This window comes from Myxocyprinus asiaticus, chromosome 10 (genome assembly GCF_019703515.2).
Source record: "Myxocyprinus asiaticus isolate MX2 ecotype Aquarium Trade chromosome 10, UBuf_Myxa_2, whole genome shotgun sequence".
In the NCBI taxonomy this organism is placed as follows: domain Eukaryota; kingdom Metazoa; phylum Chordata; class Actinopteri; order Cypriniformes; family Catostomidae; genus Myxocyprinus; species Myxocyprinus asiaticus.
Window position 1 is genome coordinate 46,012,008 of NC_059353.1, and position 18,386 is coordinate 46,030,393.

At 37.4% G+C, this 18,386-nt stretch overlaps 1 protein-coding gene and 1 long non-coding RNA gene across 8 annotated transcripts in view; one reads left to right on the plus strand and one right to left on the minus strand.

Moving 5' to 3' along the window:
- The window catches only part of LOC127447620 (tensin-1-like), a 363,293-nt gene that overhangs the window by 106,336 nt on the left and 238,571 nt on the right, over window positions 1-18,386 (minus strand). Inside the window, exon 1 of one of the 7 annotated variants that reach the window (XM_051709558.1) lies at window positions 3,252-3,307. The exons of the other annotated variants lie outside the window; for them this stretch is intronic. Within the exon in view, the coding sequence (XP_051565518.1) occupies window positions 3,252-3,275 (24 nt within the window). The 5' untranslated portion in view covers window positions 3,276-3,307. Of the gene's footprint in view, window positions 1-3,251; window positions 3,308-18,386 lie in introns of those variants that run through there. 7 annotated transcript variants of the gene reach the window in all.
- LOC127447634 (uncharacterized) lies at window positions 1,124-13,569 on the plus strand. Its single transcript, XR_007898402.1, has 3 exons — window positions 1,124-1,654; window positions 3,400-3,529; window positions 13,219-13,569. It is a non-coding gene; the product is annotated as an uncharacterized LOC127447634 (long non-coding RNA).

Genomic DNA, 18,386 nt, shown 5'->3' on the forward strand with positions numbered 1-18,386 from the left:
TATGCACAGATTTCACTGTTTTACAATTTTTCCAGACCCAGACAATATTACACTATGAAAATTTATTAAAAAAATAAAAATTATTACATGTTTAAAACAATGATAATCTAATCAGAGAGTAAAAAACAAATAATTTCAATAGCTATTGTGTGAAAATTATTTCCATACTGTTTTTTGTTTTGTTTTTTACTTATGAAATTTTACTAAAGTTTTAAGCCCTTAATGCAGTTTTTGAGGTTAGTGTACTTGTCTTAGTGTATTTAAGAGCATGCTTAAGATGAAATATGAGACAAGTAATGTTTAAAGAAAACAAAGAAAATATCAAGGTAAATATCACTTGTGAGCAGAATATTTTCATTGGACATCATTTCCAATCAAGCTGTAATTTTGACAAATTAGGTAAAAAAGTGTGAAATTATTATTTAATTGTGTGTACTTAGGATACATAAAATGCAGCAAGACAAAGGAGGTGGCTGTTTTATTTCAAATGACAGTATATTAAACAATGTATTTGAGCAGAGATAACAAAGACTGGAATCATATTTGTATGCCTAATTTCCTTCAGTAAAAAACAGGTTCTCTCTGATGTGAAAGAGAAGAGATGGGTTGGGTGCAGCACGTAGGTGCATCACTAAACAGCCTGGGTAAATATTTAAACAAGCCCGCATAGCTCCAGAGTTACTGTGAAAAAGGAGGAGGCTGCCCGGTTGCTGAAAAGCACCATATACAGAAGTTTAGCAAAGAACTCCATAACAGACTTTATTCCCCATGAGCCAGAGAAAGGTATTTATTTATGAGGACTCTGGCCCCTAGGAATCCATGATGTCATGGACCAACATGAGCCTGGCTAACCTCAGAATACCCATGTAAGACTGAGATGGCACTAGTACTCGAGAAATGACCATGTAGAGACAGGAGAACATGGGCAAGATAGTGTTGTAAGTGGTGAAATAGTTATGTCCTTCTTTACTCTTCCAGGAATGGGCAACTCTGTGTTTTGTTTAAACTACAACTGAACTCAATTGGATTGGTTGAAGTCATCAGGAGATACAAGTGAATAACGTCCAGGGAATTGTTGAGATATCGTGAACAGCCTCCGCTGAAAGGCGAAACCTCAGGCTTTTGAGGTCTGAGCAATCAATGATGTAATGTGAATCATCAAATCTCAGTATTCCGCAAGAGACCCTACATGTCTGTCTCGATTCCTGAGAAAAAAAATTCTCCCTAAGACGGTTTCCAAGAGTAATAAAGCTGGAGGGAAATTATACACCCCAGCTGTAGTGTGCACTGCTGCAGCCCCCTAAATGGCCTCCCAGAGCTGAGGCTCGACCACTAACTTGAGTGCATCCGCTCCACCGACATAGAGCGCGAACATTTGGCAACACCATTTGGCGTGCTTCTGAGCTCCTTGTTATGTCCATCTAGCATGACCACTGCCAAACCCAGTATGGCTCCCGCTGTTCCTACAAAGAAGTCAAGCAAGATCTGCAAGACCCCAACCACTAATGAAAAGGGGGAATGGAGATACAACCGCTGGCAAGACATTACAGAACCCATTGACCAGAAAGGTCATCATCTATTTGGCCTATCTCTGTTATTCTAGGTCTCCTTTGCCAAGAAGTTCCATACAGTGGAATTACAACCACATCTGAGGGTAAGCAGAGATTTAATTTCTTAACGCAAGTATGTGAATGCTAAACAAGTTTGATTTTGTGTCTCGTTGCATTTCAAAATGTGTTAGACTGCTATTCATACCACAACACAAGTTTCCGTTGCATTCTCAGCATTGCCACAAGGAGCGCTTTGGCATACATTAGCATAAACTTTTGTCTTCTACAGTGAGTGTTCTCTGTCACGCTTCACAATAAGGCTGCATTTGTTAACACAATAGTTAACATGGACTTACAATGAACAATAATTTTACAGATTGTATTAATCTTGATTAATGTTAAAGGAATATTTCGGGTTTGACAGCATTTATGGCATAATGTTGATTTTTACTAAACAAATATTTAGATTAATCCCTCCTTTTCTTTAAAAAAAAAAAAAAGCAAAAATCAAGATTATAGTGAGTCACTTACAATGGGAGTGAATGAGGCCAATATTTGGAGGGTTTAAGTAAAAAAAAAAACGTGAAGCTTATAATTGAATAAAAGCACTTACATTAATTCTTCTGCTAAAACTAGCATATTATTTGAGCTATCAAACTGTTTAAATCGTCGCTTTGTGGGATTACGGTGTTTACGGCATTACGTCATCATGGCAACAAAGTTGTAAGATTGGCTATAATTTTATACAGAAAATGTTAGTAAGCGATTTGAACACACTAAAATCATGTTAACATGCATATTGTTTATGTCTTGTGTCTATACTTTTAAAACAGTGAGTATTTTAGTGTTAACGGATTTGCCCTATTCACTTCCCTTTTAAGTGCCTCACTGGAACCCAGATATTTGCTTTTTTTAAAGAAAAGGAGGGACAAGTCAAATATATTTTTATGCTAATCAACATTAAGCCACAAATGCTGTCAATTGAGCTTAACTTGCATTGAACCCGGAATATTCCTTTAATTTCTACATTAGTGGTCGACCGATATATCGCCTAAGCTGATAAATAGGGCGATGCGATAATAAAAAAAAAAAAGTCAGAATATCAGCCGATTTATCGGCCTCAGCGAAATTTTCCCGTTTGGCCGATTTGTTCTTGAGGGCGCCGAGAATCGCCTGCTTGCATGTGAAGCGACTAAATCATGTAAATGACCAGTCACGGTTCATTTTGTTGTTAAGTGCCATCGTGTTACTACAATAATAGACCGGTGTGCAACACAGTCTCATTTAAACGGTCCGCATACCAGAGCATCCGGCAGAGCTCATAATGTTAAAATGCTCACCTGTTTCATTCTCCCTCTCTCTCCTCAACAGTTCCCTGTAACTTTTAACTGTCTTGCCTAATGATAAAAATGCAAATATCAATAAAACTAATATCATAAACCGTCTGCAAATATGCACATATCTCGTTTAAACAGATGTAATAAACCAACCTCACAAAACTTCAGCAGATCCAGCATCCTGTGGAGTGCTCATTTATTTACCTCTAAAGCATGTATTCTAACAGTCTCTCTTCTGCAGTTCCCTGTCACCTTTAACTTTCTTTTATAATGATAAAAGGCAAATATCACTAATACTTCTATTATATACCATCTGAAAATATGCAGATATCTCGTTTAAACAGATGTAATTCAAGAACCTTACGAAAATACAGCTTTTTTTCCCCATCGAGCGCTCAACTAATATCTTCCTCTGAAGTGTGTATTCCATCAGCCAGAAACAAAAACTTCAGGATCAGGATCAAAAGTTCTTCTGATTCACAAATCATGACTGTCACTCCGTGTTACTCCAGGCAGGCGATCCAGGCCATTTAAACTGTCAGGAGATTGAGGCTCGTGCTGGATTCACACAAACTTGTGAGTGCAACTTCAAGGCTGCGTCCGAAACCAGGAAAATGCTGCCTCCGGAGGCTGTATACAGAGGTAGGATGAAAATAAGGTGCTTTTCAAACTGTTCGGAGACCAGTTTCCTTAAGAGTTCCATTCATTCAAAACAGATGTTAGTTAAGCCAATAACTGATTAGGCAGCAAGGTAGCTGCCTACATTTTCGGATGCAGCCCAAAGTAAAAGTGCATCATGTGTGCTAGAAGTAAATGTCTTTTTCACTATGCACTGTATGTGCAATTGGTTTGATTCTGTATTTTTTGAGTAAATGCGATTGCTAATGTGGACATGCCATCCATGGGTGCTGGACTACTGTGTGAACTGTTATTTCCTTTGTGCAAATAAATGACTAAAATGTGATGACTAAACAGAAATCTGAAGAAACTGCTATCTACCATTTAAAATACAATATATATATATATATATATATATATATATATATATATATATTATATATATATATATATATATATATAGTTTTGTGTGAAATTGAGTAAATATAGTGTTAAATAAGAGTTTATTTTTTTTAGCAATTTTATGTTTGTTACTTACTATATTAAATTGTGTGATATATCGGCATATATCCAAGAGACAATACAAAGTCATTAAAAATATCTGTAAGAAACCTTTGTGTCATGTTAATGTTAAGGTGAGCAGATTTTTGAGTGTTAAACCGGGACGGGGGAAGGGTGCAACTACACACACACACACACACACACACACACACACACACATCTGATCTGCCAGGTCTAGTTTACCTCCGCCGGTGTCTGAAATACGAACATTTAGAATGACAGAAAAACACCTCACGAGCATTTTCACATAGTAAAGGGGTGCTGTAGACACCATCAACTCTTGGTGAAAAATACTTTCTGTGCTCTCACACGTAATCCATTTAGATCGATTCTTCTCAGTACACTTCAATACAAACAGGAAGTTCGATGACACAATTAGAAAGAGCACAGCACGAAAAAGGGGCGGGGCTGAATAAGGTGAAATGGAAGTGTAATCGAGCTTGAAATCATGATCGCCAAGGAGACTCCTGTCAAGATGTACAGTGAAAATGGAGTTACAGGCGTTACACACAAAACCAAATGGATCATTTCAGAAGACATAGATTAAACCACTGGAGTCTGATGGATTATTTTTATGATGACTTTATCTGCTTTTTAGAGCCTCAAAGGCCTGATCACCATTTACTTGCATTGGAGATATTCTTCTAAAAATCTCTGATTGTGTTCTGCAGAAGAAAGTAAGTCACACTCATCTGGGATGGCATGAGGGTGAGTAAATGATGACAGAATTTTCATTTTGGGGTGAACTATCCCTTTAACTAATGTTAACGGATAGTACCATATTGTAACATGTTACCGCTTTCAGGTCAGCTACTGTCATGGCAGAACAAAAGGTTGAAGAGAAAATTGTTGGGAAAATTTGTTAAAGTTGAAATGTTTAAAGCTAGCTACCTCAATAATAACACATCCAGTTCAATGGCAGTAGCTCCATCACACCCCCTTGAGTACTGAGATTTGTTACTGCCATAGCAATGCAAGCACGCACATCATTACGTTCACTGCCAAGCACTGAAGTCTGCATTTGTGTACTCAAGAGGAGTCAAGAACAAGGGTTTACAGAATCAAAGGCAGTTTGCAAATTCACAGGAAAGGCCATTTCACTGCTAAATTTGAATAAGCATCAACATCATCATCTTACACGCACAATTGCAGTCCAGTTTCAGTCCTGTTGGCCTTTCCCAAATCTTAAAACCTAACACATTTAGCAAAATCTAACATCCCTGGTCGCTCTCTTTCTCTCATCTTGCTTCAACTGTCCTCAGTATTTTGTAATCTCTTCTTCTGCCCTGCTTTCTATTTCTTTCAGTTTCAGTTTTTATTTAAATATATTTTTGATCCTTTAATCCATTTTTTTTTTTTCTTCTGAAAATCAAAACCTTCGTCTGAAGTAGGGCTGGGAATCTTTAATCCAATTTTGATTTGGGGAATCACAACCTAACTACAAAATTATTCAGTTTAATTGCCTCATTTCTAAATGATGTGTACAGAGTGCATAAAAGATGTACTAAAAATTAGGAATGGGCAATTTTCAGTAATTTTGTGTTTGAATATGTGAGCTCATAAAAAACAAATACTCAATTATTTGTTTATTTAAATTAGGTTATTAATGAGAAAGAGATGTTGTGGAGACACCTTTTCAAAACAAGCTTATAATTATATTCAAAACAAGCATCCTGTGTTTTTTGTTAAAAACATTTAAATAAGCAATGCGTGTAAACAAAAATGTATAGAATAAAAACATTTAAGCTCACCCAAAGCGGAGAAAAAGAAACCGCTAATAAAGTAGACTGCACGTACATAAACACTCTGCATATAATGGCTCATCATGTTTATATTATTTCACGTCATGTTCTTGTTGAGAAAAACAAGCATATCCACATGCTCGGGTGAAAGTTGGCTCCTTAGTCTGTTAACCATAAGGCCGGTTTTATGTCAAACTCTGTTTCCCAGTTGGGATCTGTTTCCCCCCAGCAGATCTGTATGGGGGGAACAGTGTCTCTCCGCTGTCAGAATGCGTTCCCCATGCACAAACCTAAGCCTAACCCTTCCCTACCCTACCGTACCCTACCTACCCTAATCCTAACCTACACTACCCTACATAACCCTAACCCTAACCCTAACCATAACCCCATACCCTATCAGGGCTAGGGGGAAACAGATTCCAATGGGGAACACAATTCGGTACAACACCCTGCCGGCACAAATGCCCTACCTGCAGTGGTGAATACAGTGATGGACAGCTGTCTTTCCTCATTCGACTGGTCAATACTGACGGTTCGGTGTTTGAACTATTTATGATTTCTCATCGTGGGGGTCACCTGATAATGCTTGCACATGCCATGTTGAGCATTTTGATCAAAGTAATCCATACTCTCATCAAATGTAATCAACTTGTGTCCATAGCGCCACCCAATGCATTCAGTTATAACTGTGAGTTTTAGTGGGTGTTCAGGATTTAACGTGCATTTCACCGTATTTACAGCCAGCAAAGCAAAATTTTGCAAAATTTAAGTTGTTTTGTACTTTTCCAATAATTATTGCACCGCGAATACTCGGGTATTCGACGACTAGTGCACATCCCTACAAAACAATATATATCTGCAATTGAGATCCCACACACAGAAATAGAATAAGCTTGATGAAAAGTGTCATAATCATCCATGCAATGATGACTGAAATTTCATGTCTGGGTAAACTTTGCCTTTAAAATAGATCTACATTGATCTGAGGTTAAGAGTATTGCATAATAGTAACAATGGTGAGCAATATTTTGGATTCAGCAACCCTCCGAGTCACCACAATCTTGGATAAAAGCTGCAGTTTTTGTACATCAATGGCAAAGATTCTTAATCATTGGGCTACCTTTGCCAAAGTAAAGTCATTGCAATGGTCTTACATGCACAGCAGGACTTACTTCAGGCTTATGTGGTTCAGACTGGTTCTGAAAATGTTAACAAGAACTGATATTTTTTTCAGCTGTAGCAGACATTCCAAAGCTTACAGGACAAAGATACAGCACAGAGTGTGTCGGGGGTTTTCGAGTAGAGGTCAGTTTCATCCTCTTGTTTCACAATAATTGTCTCTGTGGTTCTTGCAATTGACTCGTCTTATTTATTCCATTTACGCAACTCCTCCTGCAACTACCCAGCTGAAAAAAAAAAAAAAAAACTGGTTCGTTGGTCTTAGTTGGTTTAAGATGGTCTCCCAGCTGACAAATGCCCTAAAACCCCTCTAAAACCAGCAAAGCAGACCACAAAGTGAGAATGGCTAAAACCAGTAAACCATCTAGAGTTAGATTAAGATTTTATTGTTGTTTTTTAAGTTTGTATCAAAGTTTAATACTTAAGGTTAGGAGTTTTGAAAAAGCCCTAACCCCAAGTCCAAGCAATATTAATAGTGATTTGTGCCTCAACAAGCACACTAACAAGGGCCACCTGATAGGATTTACGAGGGCTTCAGTAGATCTGTGCAATGACGGATGCTCAAACTGATCAAAAAGATACTTGTGTGTGACAGACTTGATTTTGTCCAGACCGACACGGCTCATCCTATGATCATACCACTCGCCTTAAACGATTTACAAAACACAAATTATAGACCACTTAAGAAAATACTGCAGGAAGAAGAAAGCACAGGGAGTTTCCTAGCAGGAAGGCACAAATTGAGTGAACAGAGCCTCCTTTAAAATGACACATGGCTAAAATAAACCCAGCCGGTACTTATGTGAAACCATGAATGCACTATTACTGTACCATTATAATTAATACTTATATCCTTAATATGCACAGTCTATTCTACATGCAAAATTTTCAATGCAAGTGTCATCTTCTACAATGACTTGATATTGTCACTTGAATTGCAAAAGACTGTGAGTGGGCTGAGTGATGTATTAAATCTATTAAAATCTCATATTTGCAAGTGAATGGTGGTCAGTACTTTGAAGGACCAAAAAGCAAAATAGCACAGCATAAAAGTAATCCATATTACTCCAGTGGTTAAATCCATGTCTTCAGAAGCAATATGATAGGTGTGGGTTAGAAACACATCGATATTAAAGTCATTTTTTACTATAAACTATCTTCCCTGCCCAGTAGGTGGCGATATGTACTAAGAATGCGAATCTGCAAAAAAAAAAAAAAAAAAAAAAAGAAGAATGTGGAAGAGAAAGTGAAAGTGGAGATTTATAGTAAAAAATAAATAAATATTGATCTGTTTGTCACCCACACTTATATAACTCCTGAAGATTTAACCAGTGGAGAAGTATTTATATGCTTTTACTGGGATCCCAAATTAAACGGCATTTGTTTTGCTGCAGTCTTTACATTTAGAACAAGCCATTCGGTGTCCCATTCAATTTCAGCTTCATGTGGGTTAACTTATAGTTTTACGTTACACTGTCAGCAGTTCGGTTTGAGCTTTTATTTTCCCTCTGGAATACAAATGAACATAGAATCAGCAGCTATTTGTCCTAAATCATCCCCTTTGACCATAATTTATATGAAACAGGTATACCAAGCATTTTTAAAAGCTTTCATGTGCTATTTTGTGGGCCACAGATTTATATCCCAATTAAAATTCCTAAAACCGCACAGTTAAGAGAGGTATTTTGTCAATGTACCATGTGCTTGTTCGCCTAATGATGGGAAAAATTGCCTGCTCTGTCTTGAGTGCATAGACATTTAGTCACTGACCCTAGTTCAACTGCTTACAGAACAGTGACACGGTAGATCAGATTTGTGCTCAAACACAGAGCAGATCTTCTGGGACAAAAGGTAACCACAACAGGAAGAATCTGTTTAAAGCCCAAACTCTATATTGTCTGCTGCCCCCCACTGGCTGCCAATATAAGTGCATGTTCTTACCAACAGTGTGGCGGTAAGCGTAACTACTGCTCTGTTGCTTTAAAAGTATCATATTATGAAGAATCAAATGAAACACAAACTATAACACTAAACACCAGATAGCAAGCCTGCAGCTCATGTGTAAAATTGAAGTGAAGAGCAGTTTTTCATTTCACATACGAAAAGGGCATTTACATAGAAGTCTTAAAGGAATGTTCCGGGTTCAATACAAGTTAAGCTCATTTGTGGCGTAGTGTTAATTACAAATGAAAATAATTTCCCGGTGCCTCATTTATTTAAAAAAAGAAGCAGCAAAAAACTCATTACCACACTTACAATGCAAGTGAACTTAGCCCATAAACGTTAAAATATGCACTTTTTCAAAAGTATAGCCACAAAATGATTTTAGTGTGATAAAATCACTTACTAACATTATTTGTGCAGAGTTATATCCAATATTACAACTTTGTTGTCAAGACGATGTAACAGCGGTAAACCCTGTAGTCTGGTAAACACCGTGAGGCAGGTGAATACCTGGTTTTAGCACACTAAAATCATGTTAACATTTATAATGTTAACGTCTTGTGGTTATACATTTGAAACGGTGTGTATTTGAATTTGTATGGACTGGCCCCATTTACTTCCATTATAAGTGTCTTCCAGATTATTGCTTTTTTTAATACCTACAAGAGACGATTTAAATGTTTATTTTATTATTTTTTTTTTTTTATTATCATTAAGCCACAAATGCTGTCAATTGAAACATGCAAAAAGCATGTTTAATTCTAAGGGTGGAAGAGAGAGAGGGTGGAAAACTTTACAAACATAATCAGTGGGCCTACTGATTGCTGACTCCTCATTTGTTACAGCTTCAAGGGCTTTAAAATGTTCTCAAAAGACCCTTGAAACATTGCTTACAATCCCTCATAACATGGTATTATCTGATAACTGTGTTTTGGTTCATAAACTGTGCAAATGAGTAGTTTGAGGTGGCAGACAGCTGTTTGGCTTGACGATCTGATGCTCTGTGTGGAAGTCCAGAGCACCTAAAAAGGACATGTTCTCTCAGTGCTGTCTCCAGCACTTCAGGAACAATTACAGTATGATTTAAATGTGTTTGGCATGGCTGAATCAACAACTACATTTAATAAAATCCCTTAATATATTAATCTGAGCATTGACAACTAGGGGATAAAGTTGGTTGAATCACCAGCGACATTTTACTGAGTTGTGAGCTTGCAGACTAAATAAAATGTGATGAGAAAAAAATGACTATTCTGCGATATATTGCCCAGACAATGCATTTTTCTTTTGAGTTGTCTCACCTATTTCCACTCATAAACAAACAGCGACTAGTGCGGTTTGATTCCTGAATGAATGACTCTTATGATCTGGTCTTTTTAATGAATAACAAATCAAAATTGGTTTGAATTACTCTGACAAATCATTTACTGAATAAAATTGCTGAATTAGCCAGAGCAGTTAGTAAATTAAATCTGACTAACTTACTGTACTGCAAGTCACTACTTTCAGTCACGTTTGTGTACTTAGGTTTGAACTATAACTGACTGGTTACTCATGCAATGTATAGTTAAATGTACACATTTGTTTCCCTTTTTTTGTTGTTGCAATAATTGATTTATTTAAATGAAAACTTTAGAGTTTGAATTAATAGCATTTATTTACTTTTTTTAAACATCCTAAAAACAATGAAATAAAGTACCTTCAAATAAAAATAAAAAATATATATATATATATATATATATATATATATATATATATATATATATATATATATATATATATATATATTTGGGTGCCCAGGCTCATCAATGCTATCCTGTTTGGTCTGAACTGAAAGAAGGTCTACTGTGGCACAAGTCACAGAAAAGTTTAATGGTGGTTACGGGAGGAATTTGTCACAACACACAGTGCATTGCATTTTGCTTCGTATGGGGCTGCGTAGCCACAGATTGGTCAGAGTGCCCATGATGACCCCTGTCCACCATCGAAAGCGCAAGCATGCATGGGCATGTGAGCGTCAGAACTGGACCTTGGAGCAGTGGAAGAAGGTCGCCTGGTCCGATAAGTCCCGTTTTCTTTTATTTCACGTGGACGTCAATTTGACACATGCCACCTACCTAAACATCGCTGCAGACCAGGTACACCCCTTCGTGGCAATTGTATTCCCTGATGGCAGTGACCTCTTTCAGCAGATAATGCGCCCACACTGCACACATTATTCGGAAATGGTTTGAGGAAAATGATGAAGAGTTCAAGGTGTTGCCGTGGCCTCAAATTTCCCCAGATCGCAATCCGATTTAGCATTTTGGGATGTGCTGAACCAACAAGTCTGATCCACAGCAGCTCCACCCCGCAACTTACAGGACTTGAAGGATCTGCTGCAAATGACTTGGTGCCAGATACCACAGGGCACCTTCAGGGGTCTTTTAGAGTCCATGCCTTGTCGGGTTGTTCTGTTTTGGCAGCACGTGGAGGACCAACAGCATATTAGGAAGATGGTCATAATGTTTTGGCTCATCAGTGTGTATGTATTTATATATATATATATATATATATATATATATATATATATATATATATACACACACACACACACACATATATTTAAGCAATATCACACCAGCAAGAGTGCGATATGGCCCTACATCAGCACTGCTGTGATTCAGCCGCAGGCACGAAAACCTGTCCTTTTGTACAAAATGAGTTAACACAGTTAATGTCAAAAAACATGCTTGTTTGATTGCTGATCATGAAATTGTGTGGAATCTTAAATATTTATTATATTATGTCATTGTAATCATGTAATCACTAGCATGCAAGCAACAGTGAGAGAGGAGCAGGCTGTTTTATTTATATGAAGTTTTTCGCACCTGACCTGCATTCTAATCTACATCTTGATGTAATCCTTGCTCATGATCACACAGTGTGTTTTCATCAGCTGAATGGGAGACTAAACACTATTAAAGTGTGACGAGACTCACACTGTGCATGCAAGCCATTCGCACATCACAAGCCTATCAACTATATAGCCATTTTCGGTGAATCGCACATGCAAAATCCTAAAACTTCATTTCCAGGTTTTAATTTATATTTTGATATTTTGATTTTTGAACCCCACAATATATTTCTCTTTTAATCATTTAATGTAATTTTGAGTTTGACTGTGGTTTAAGGAGGGTGTACCTGTATGCTGGGTTGGAAATTTCAAGGATTAATAGTGGCGTTTTCCTTATTACATCACGTGTTGTTCTGAAAGCAAAAAGAAACAAGTGAAACACGGAATGTTGGCTGTCATCCGCGCAGCCTGACCGAAGCAAAGCGGGCGCGTTTACTCGAAAGTGAAGCGCTGCCGGCTCGTGACGCGCGAGTCTGTTGGGTATACTGCTGTCTCGTCACATTTTTCACGAAAACACGGTGCATGATCATGAGGAAGGATTACATCAAGATGTAGATTTTAATGCAGGTGTGGAATTTCATATGAATAAAATAGTCTACTCCTCTCTCGACGTTGCTGGTGTGCAAGTGATTACCCCTCCACGTGCCAGTACTGGCACGCGTGCCATAGGTTGCCGACCCCTGGTCTACGGTAACTCTGTAACTGCTCTGTGCAATTGTGGTGAGAAGAACAGCATCTCAGATGCGGGTTGGAGCCGTTTTGGTGGCACGAGGGGGACCTAGACAATATTAGGCAGGCGGTTTTAATGTTGTGGCTGATCAGTGTATATGTTCTTTGAAAATATGTCTAATTATGTTATAATTTTGCTTCAAGAAAATTTACACTGGCGGCCAAAAGTTACAATTAATATATGGTATGTAATGCATATTTAAAAAATAATTAATATTGATATATTGACATTTATTTCTTACTGTATATCTCCCTGTTGCAAAATAAATAAATAAATAAATAAAATAAAAAGGTTCTGTAGGAAACACTGTAACATCTATTACAACATTGGTGAGAAACACACACACACATTACTACTAAGAACCTCAAAACATACGTCAGCAACAGCTGCTGTTCTCTCAGCCTTTTATGAGCACCTGCCACTTTTCTGTAAAACGCAGAAGAGAAGGAAAAAATATATACAGCTGAGACGCTATGAATTTCAGTGGCACTCTGTGTTTACATTACACTAATGGAGGGTCCTTGCCTGCCTTTTATCCCATGAGAAATCTATGGAAAGAATTCCAAAGATGGTATTCAGCAAAAGAATGTGGAGCTGTGAGAACTTGTGGACAGAACTGTCCCAAAGCAAACTTCTAACCCTGGGTTAATTTGCACAACAGGGGCAGGATGTCACAAAGGACCCCTCAGAATGGACTCCTACATTTTGTGTATTGCATAACACATCTCATGCACTGAGGAAACAAGAGTGGATGTAAAGGAGAAAGACGCAAGGGGCCCTGGGCGCTAGCAAAGTCCTTGAAAGGCAAGTCAATTCACTCTGTGACAATCTTGGCAATGGCAGCTATCTTCTATGTACATAATGGACATGCAAATATAGCTGCTATCTACTTGGATGCGAAAGACCGAAATCTTCAAAACTGTTTGTCAGGATTATGTTTTATTAACCTATGTCAAATCAGTAATATACTCTGATAACAATGGTATCACAAATCAGATCAACAGAGGAACGTTTTGATAATGCATTATAGCGTAAATAAACTGTTAAATAAACTGTTGGCGCAGTTTTGGCGGCACGAGGGGGACCTACACAATATTAGGCAGATGGTTTTAATGTTGTGGCTGATTGGTGTATATACTCTTTGAAAATAAGTCTAATTATGCAATAACTTTGCTTCAAGTAAATTTATGTTTAGATATTTTTACTGAAAAAGAAAAAAGAAAAGTACACTGGTAAAATAAAATATATTTCTGCAGTGTTAATTCAATAGCACCCCTTGTGGCAGCTCTGTAAATGCAAAGTACACTTGTGTTACATTATAAATTGTGCTCCGACACATTTTAGAACACAACGACGCATAAAATTGAGCTTGCTTAGCTGGACGTGTCTGTGTTCAAATACTTATGTTTGGGGCATAATGCTGGTCTGCACAACATCAGCCATGGCCTGGCATGTGTTTCACTTTTTCATGACCAATTATAGCCAGTATCACATTGTGGTCAAACAGACGCAGGCCAGATGGCTCAAGAGGACGGCAGACAGCTCTAAGTGGACAGAAGAGAGAGAAAGACTTAAGACTTACTTTAAAACACAACCCAATGTAGAGAGCATGTTAGTGAGATAACTCCCATGGGATATCAGTACCTGGAAGTCTACTTGTGTTATGTTAAAAGTGCAACAGAACAGATCACCTTGGACAGGGAATTTAAAGTTAAAACATCTCTGTCTTAAAGAGGAAGTTCACACAAAAATGAAACTCGCCCATGTTGTTCCAAACCCATTTGTATCTTCCGTGGAGCTAAAAAGGATGTGATAGGCAGGATGTTTCCCTCAGTCACCGTTCACTTAATTGCATGTAAAAAAAAAAATAATAAAAAAAATTCCGATGAAAGTGAATAATGACTAAGGCCAATCTTCTGACTTTCCCTGTCATGTCCTTAAGTTTCCCGCCAAAATGATACAGACAGCTCTGAATGTAAATCTTTATTGTAGGCTCATTAAACGAGAAATCCTCTATAGTGTGCCTTTAAATTACAGAAATTAACCACCAGTCAGCCGATGCATTCAGTGGTGGGGAATTGACCAAACATGGAGCAAAGACAAACTGGTCTCTACGACAACATTCATCCTGACCGCAGATATAGTCCTGAATTCACTGAAAAGCCATTAAAATGAGACATGTTTGGCTTCACTGAGCTGAGTCATTGTAAACACAGTGAGTTTAGCAGCTTTGTCCTTGCTGGAAGGCAGGAGTGTGTGTGAGTTCTGGGGACTAGGGGCCAAATAAGGGCACCTACACACTAGAGTTTACGCATTGTCCATTGCAAGGATGTTAAAGAACAGTACAAGGGTTTGCCATTAAAACGTACCTTGGTCTGTCTGATAGGGATGTGCAAGAGTAATCGACTGATTGAGTAATCGTTCTGCACTAGCTAGTCGACTATTAAAAACACTATCGAATATCGCAAATTGATTTTAATTTGTGCATTTGCCTGCAGTGGGCAATGCTGAATTTTCCTGTATTTTCCCTATGGATCTCTCACCAAATCTCGCATTTAGTCCACTGAGAGGCGCTGTGAATGTGTCGTCGAGGTGTTGGAGAGAGAAGGAGACATGATGTCATATTTGTGTGCTTTCAAGCAAAGCCAAGTGTGGCAATACTTGTAATATTTTTATTCTTATTGAATTGTACTCAGTGTATTCGGTTCATATTGGAGTCATGCAAACCAACAGACAAGAATCTGTTTTTATGGTGGAAAGGAAATGCGAAGCGGTACGAGAAAATCCGAACCTTATCAGACTGGTAATGCGTTAAATATTTGAACATGGGAAGAGCGCATTTTATAAAAAGCCAACCATTTCACCACTTGTTTTTCTGAATAATAACATGTGAAATTATAAAAATTTGATATTTTTGATATGTGATAGTTTATTTCTGTGCATTACCCTAATGTCTTCTTTATTGGTTTCTATGTAAGCTCCAGGTGAGTTAAAATGTTTTTACTGTTATTTTTAAATCTTTTTTATTTTTATTTTATTAAAGTATATTGTTAATTTCATTTTTTTACCCAAAAAGAAAAGCATAGTTTGTTGAAGTTAGCTTATTTTGAAACCGTTCTTGGTAAAAATTGTGAATAAAAAATGGGTTAGAGTACTCGACTACAAAATAACTAAAAAAAGTTAATCCCTATTGTCTGGGATTTCACCAGAGTACAGAATTAACATTTTTTGGCCAATTTTATTAAATAAAATGATTATTATTATTATCATAATGATAATTTTTCATCACACACATTGAGTAGACAAACATAAAATAGAAAGTTCTTGTTCAAGCACCATTTCTAAGGCTGTACTGAATTATGACAACACACATGTCAATTCAGCTGTTGTTGCATGGCATGTGGTAACATATACAGCCACAAATATTTGGAATTGGGCAGTCAAAATAAAGTGATCCTGTAGATACTGTGCGTTCACAATGCATGCAAAAGGAAAACTGCTCTGTACAAATAAAGCAAGCTAAACATAGAGAACCTCCTAAAATGGTCTGAGATCATTTGCAGCATTCACTTTTAAGACAAAAGACTTGCAAACTGTTTTCAGATGCCTGACACAGAGAAGAAAGTGTGAAAACTCTTTTAAATGTGCGTGTTGAGTTCAAATAAGCGCCTCTGGACATCTCAACAAACAGCAAATCAGACATCTGCATCGACGGCTTTTATTTAGTCTTTTCTTCCGAAATATAATCAAGTGGGTCTCTTCAAGGGTGCATCTTTGTGTCGAACAGAATTTCTTGTCAAATGTCAAAGGACACAGTGTCAGTCAGATGAGCAAAATTACCCACCACTGCACATGAAATACCCGGATTTGGTATTTTGGCAATGTAATGTTTTGTAATTCGAAAAGGTTAAGTGCTGCTTAATACAGTGCCTGCTGTGTGTACAAGAAGAAAGTCCAATTGGGCAGCCTATATTATTTTAATACCGATAAATGAGTCAGTATTTTTAATGATTTTGAATAGTTTTTAAATAAATAAACATGATATTACTATGACAAACATAATATAACGTGATATAAACATGATGTACTCTTATTAGAAAGAACACAGATTTGTGAAAGTTAAGTGGAACAGATGTCAGAATAAACATCTTGGTTATGGCATACTATCATACTACTCTTACTATTCCTGCCATAGACTGACATAGCAGAAGTAGTAAGAGTAGTATGTGTAGTATGAAACTGCAAACTAAGCCCATGAAACACGTGTCACCACTGTCATTGGTGAGTCTGGCCAGTCGCAAAAAAGCTGTGTCGTGATCAGGGCTTGTGCAGCCGCTTTGAAGCAACTGCGCCGGCTGAGCTAGGCAGCTGGTCTCTAATAAATCCAGCGGTACTTTGATGGCAGAAGGTAGTGCCGTCTAAAGTCAGACAAATTTTCGAACCAACATGCACTGCTTCAGGTCCAGCGCCGAATCGGTCTGCGCAACGCTGCATGAAGTCGAACACACCTAATATCTTCGCAAAGCTCAGAGCCATATCCTGTCTTCAAAATTATTGGCTATGATTACCTTCCAGAACTGTCTGTCAAGCTTTCGCTCCCAGACATAAGGCATCTGTTGCCGAATGTTGGCAAACATTTTGAACTCTAAACTGCAAGTTATTTATTACATTTAATAAAAAAATAAAAAGCCACAGTGGCTTCAACATCTATTTTTATTTCTATTTTGAAACTGTTTCCTCAGAAGTTATGTTGTTCTCTTAACTCTTGTACGACCTTCAGGATATTTTTGTCTTTTTCATTTTGGTTTTTTCGATCATTTTGGCTGTGCTAATGCCAACGGCATAAATTTTGCCAAAGGTGTGTATTTTTGGGGGAATTTTGATATTTCAACCTCAGTTCCTATAATACATCTATAATACACTGTGTACACAAAATAGATACACTCAGGACCTTCAGGACAAAAATATCCCCACTGAAACCCATTAAAACTGCAATATTTGATCTCAGTGCCATTAAAGCATAAAATCATGAATTCTATGATATTATGCTTCCATTCCGGAGCCCTGGCTTCAAAATTTTAATTTGTAATATTTTCCACCAGATGGCAGCATTTTTCTCATGTTTAGCCTATGGAGCAAATACATGCTTTTTTCCTATTTTCTGTTTGCTGTATTATAGAGCACTGCAGGCCAAATGAATAAATGATGCAGCTAAAATTGTGTGGGTGAGTTGGTATGGATGTCAGAGTGTGTTTTGTAAGTGTGTATTGAGAAATTTGTGTGTGAGAGAGTGTAAAAAACAACAGTGGCATTATGTAAACAAACTAGCATTTAAAGGGTTAAAATCCTGAAAATGAATAAATATTTGGTAGTTATGATCAGGACTCATATTGGTTAAAAATCTAAGTCAGTGAAAGTGGAAAATAATATTAATATATAATATTATTATGGCAGTTTTTTGGCGCGGACATTTTTGTCCTCTAAGGACCTCTGAGTAACTTTTATTTATTAACGCACAAGGGTTAAACACATGGGATGGAAACACTGCTTTATTCATGCTATTTTTTGCAATATTCTGAATTCCGATTTCGCAACTTGGATGGAAACATATCTAATGTCTCGACCAATGGTGTGAGTTTGGGGCAGAAATAACTGTTTGAACAACCAATGAAAGATGGTGGGAATTTTCTGGAATCTGTTTGAAGCCAGTGTTTATTTTTAACATTCCCCCTGTTCATGCTAATTGTGAAGAAATGAAACACTTCAGCTTTAAATGAGCCATCGAATTGCAGGTGTCTGTTGTTGGTGTCTGTGGGGTATTATGTCAGA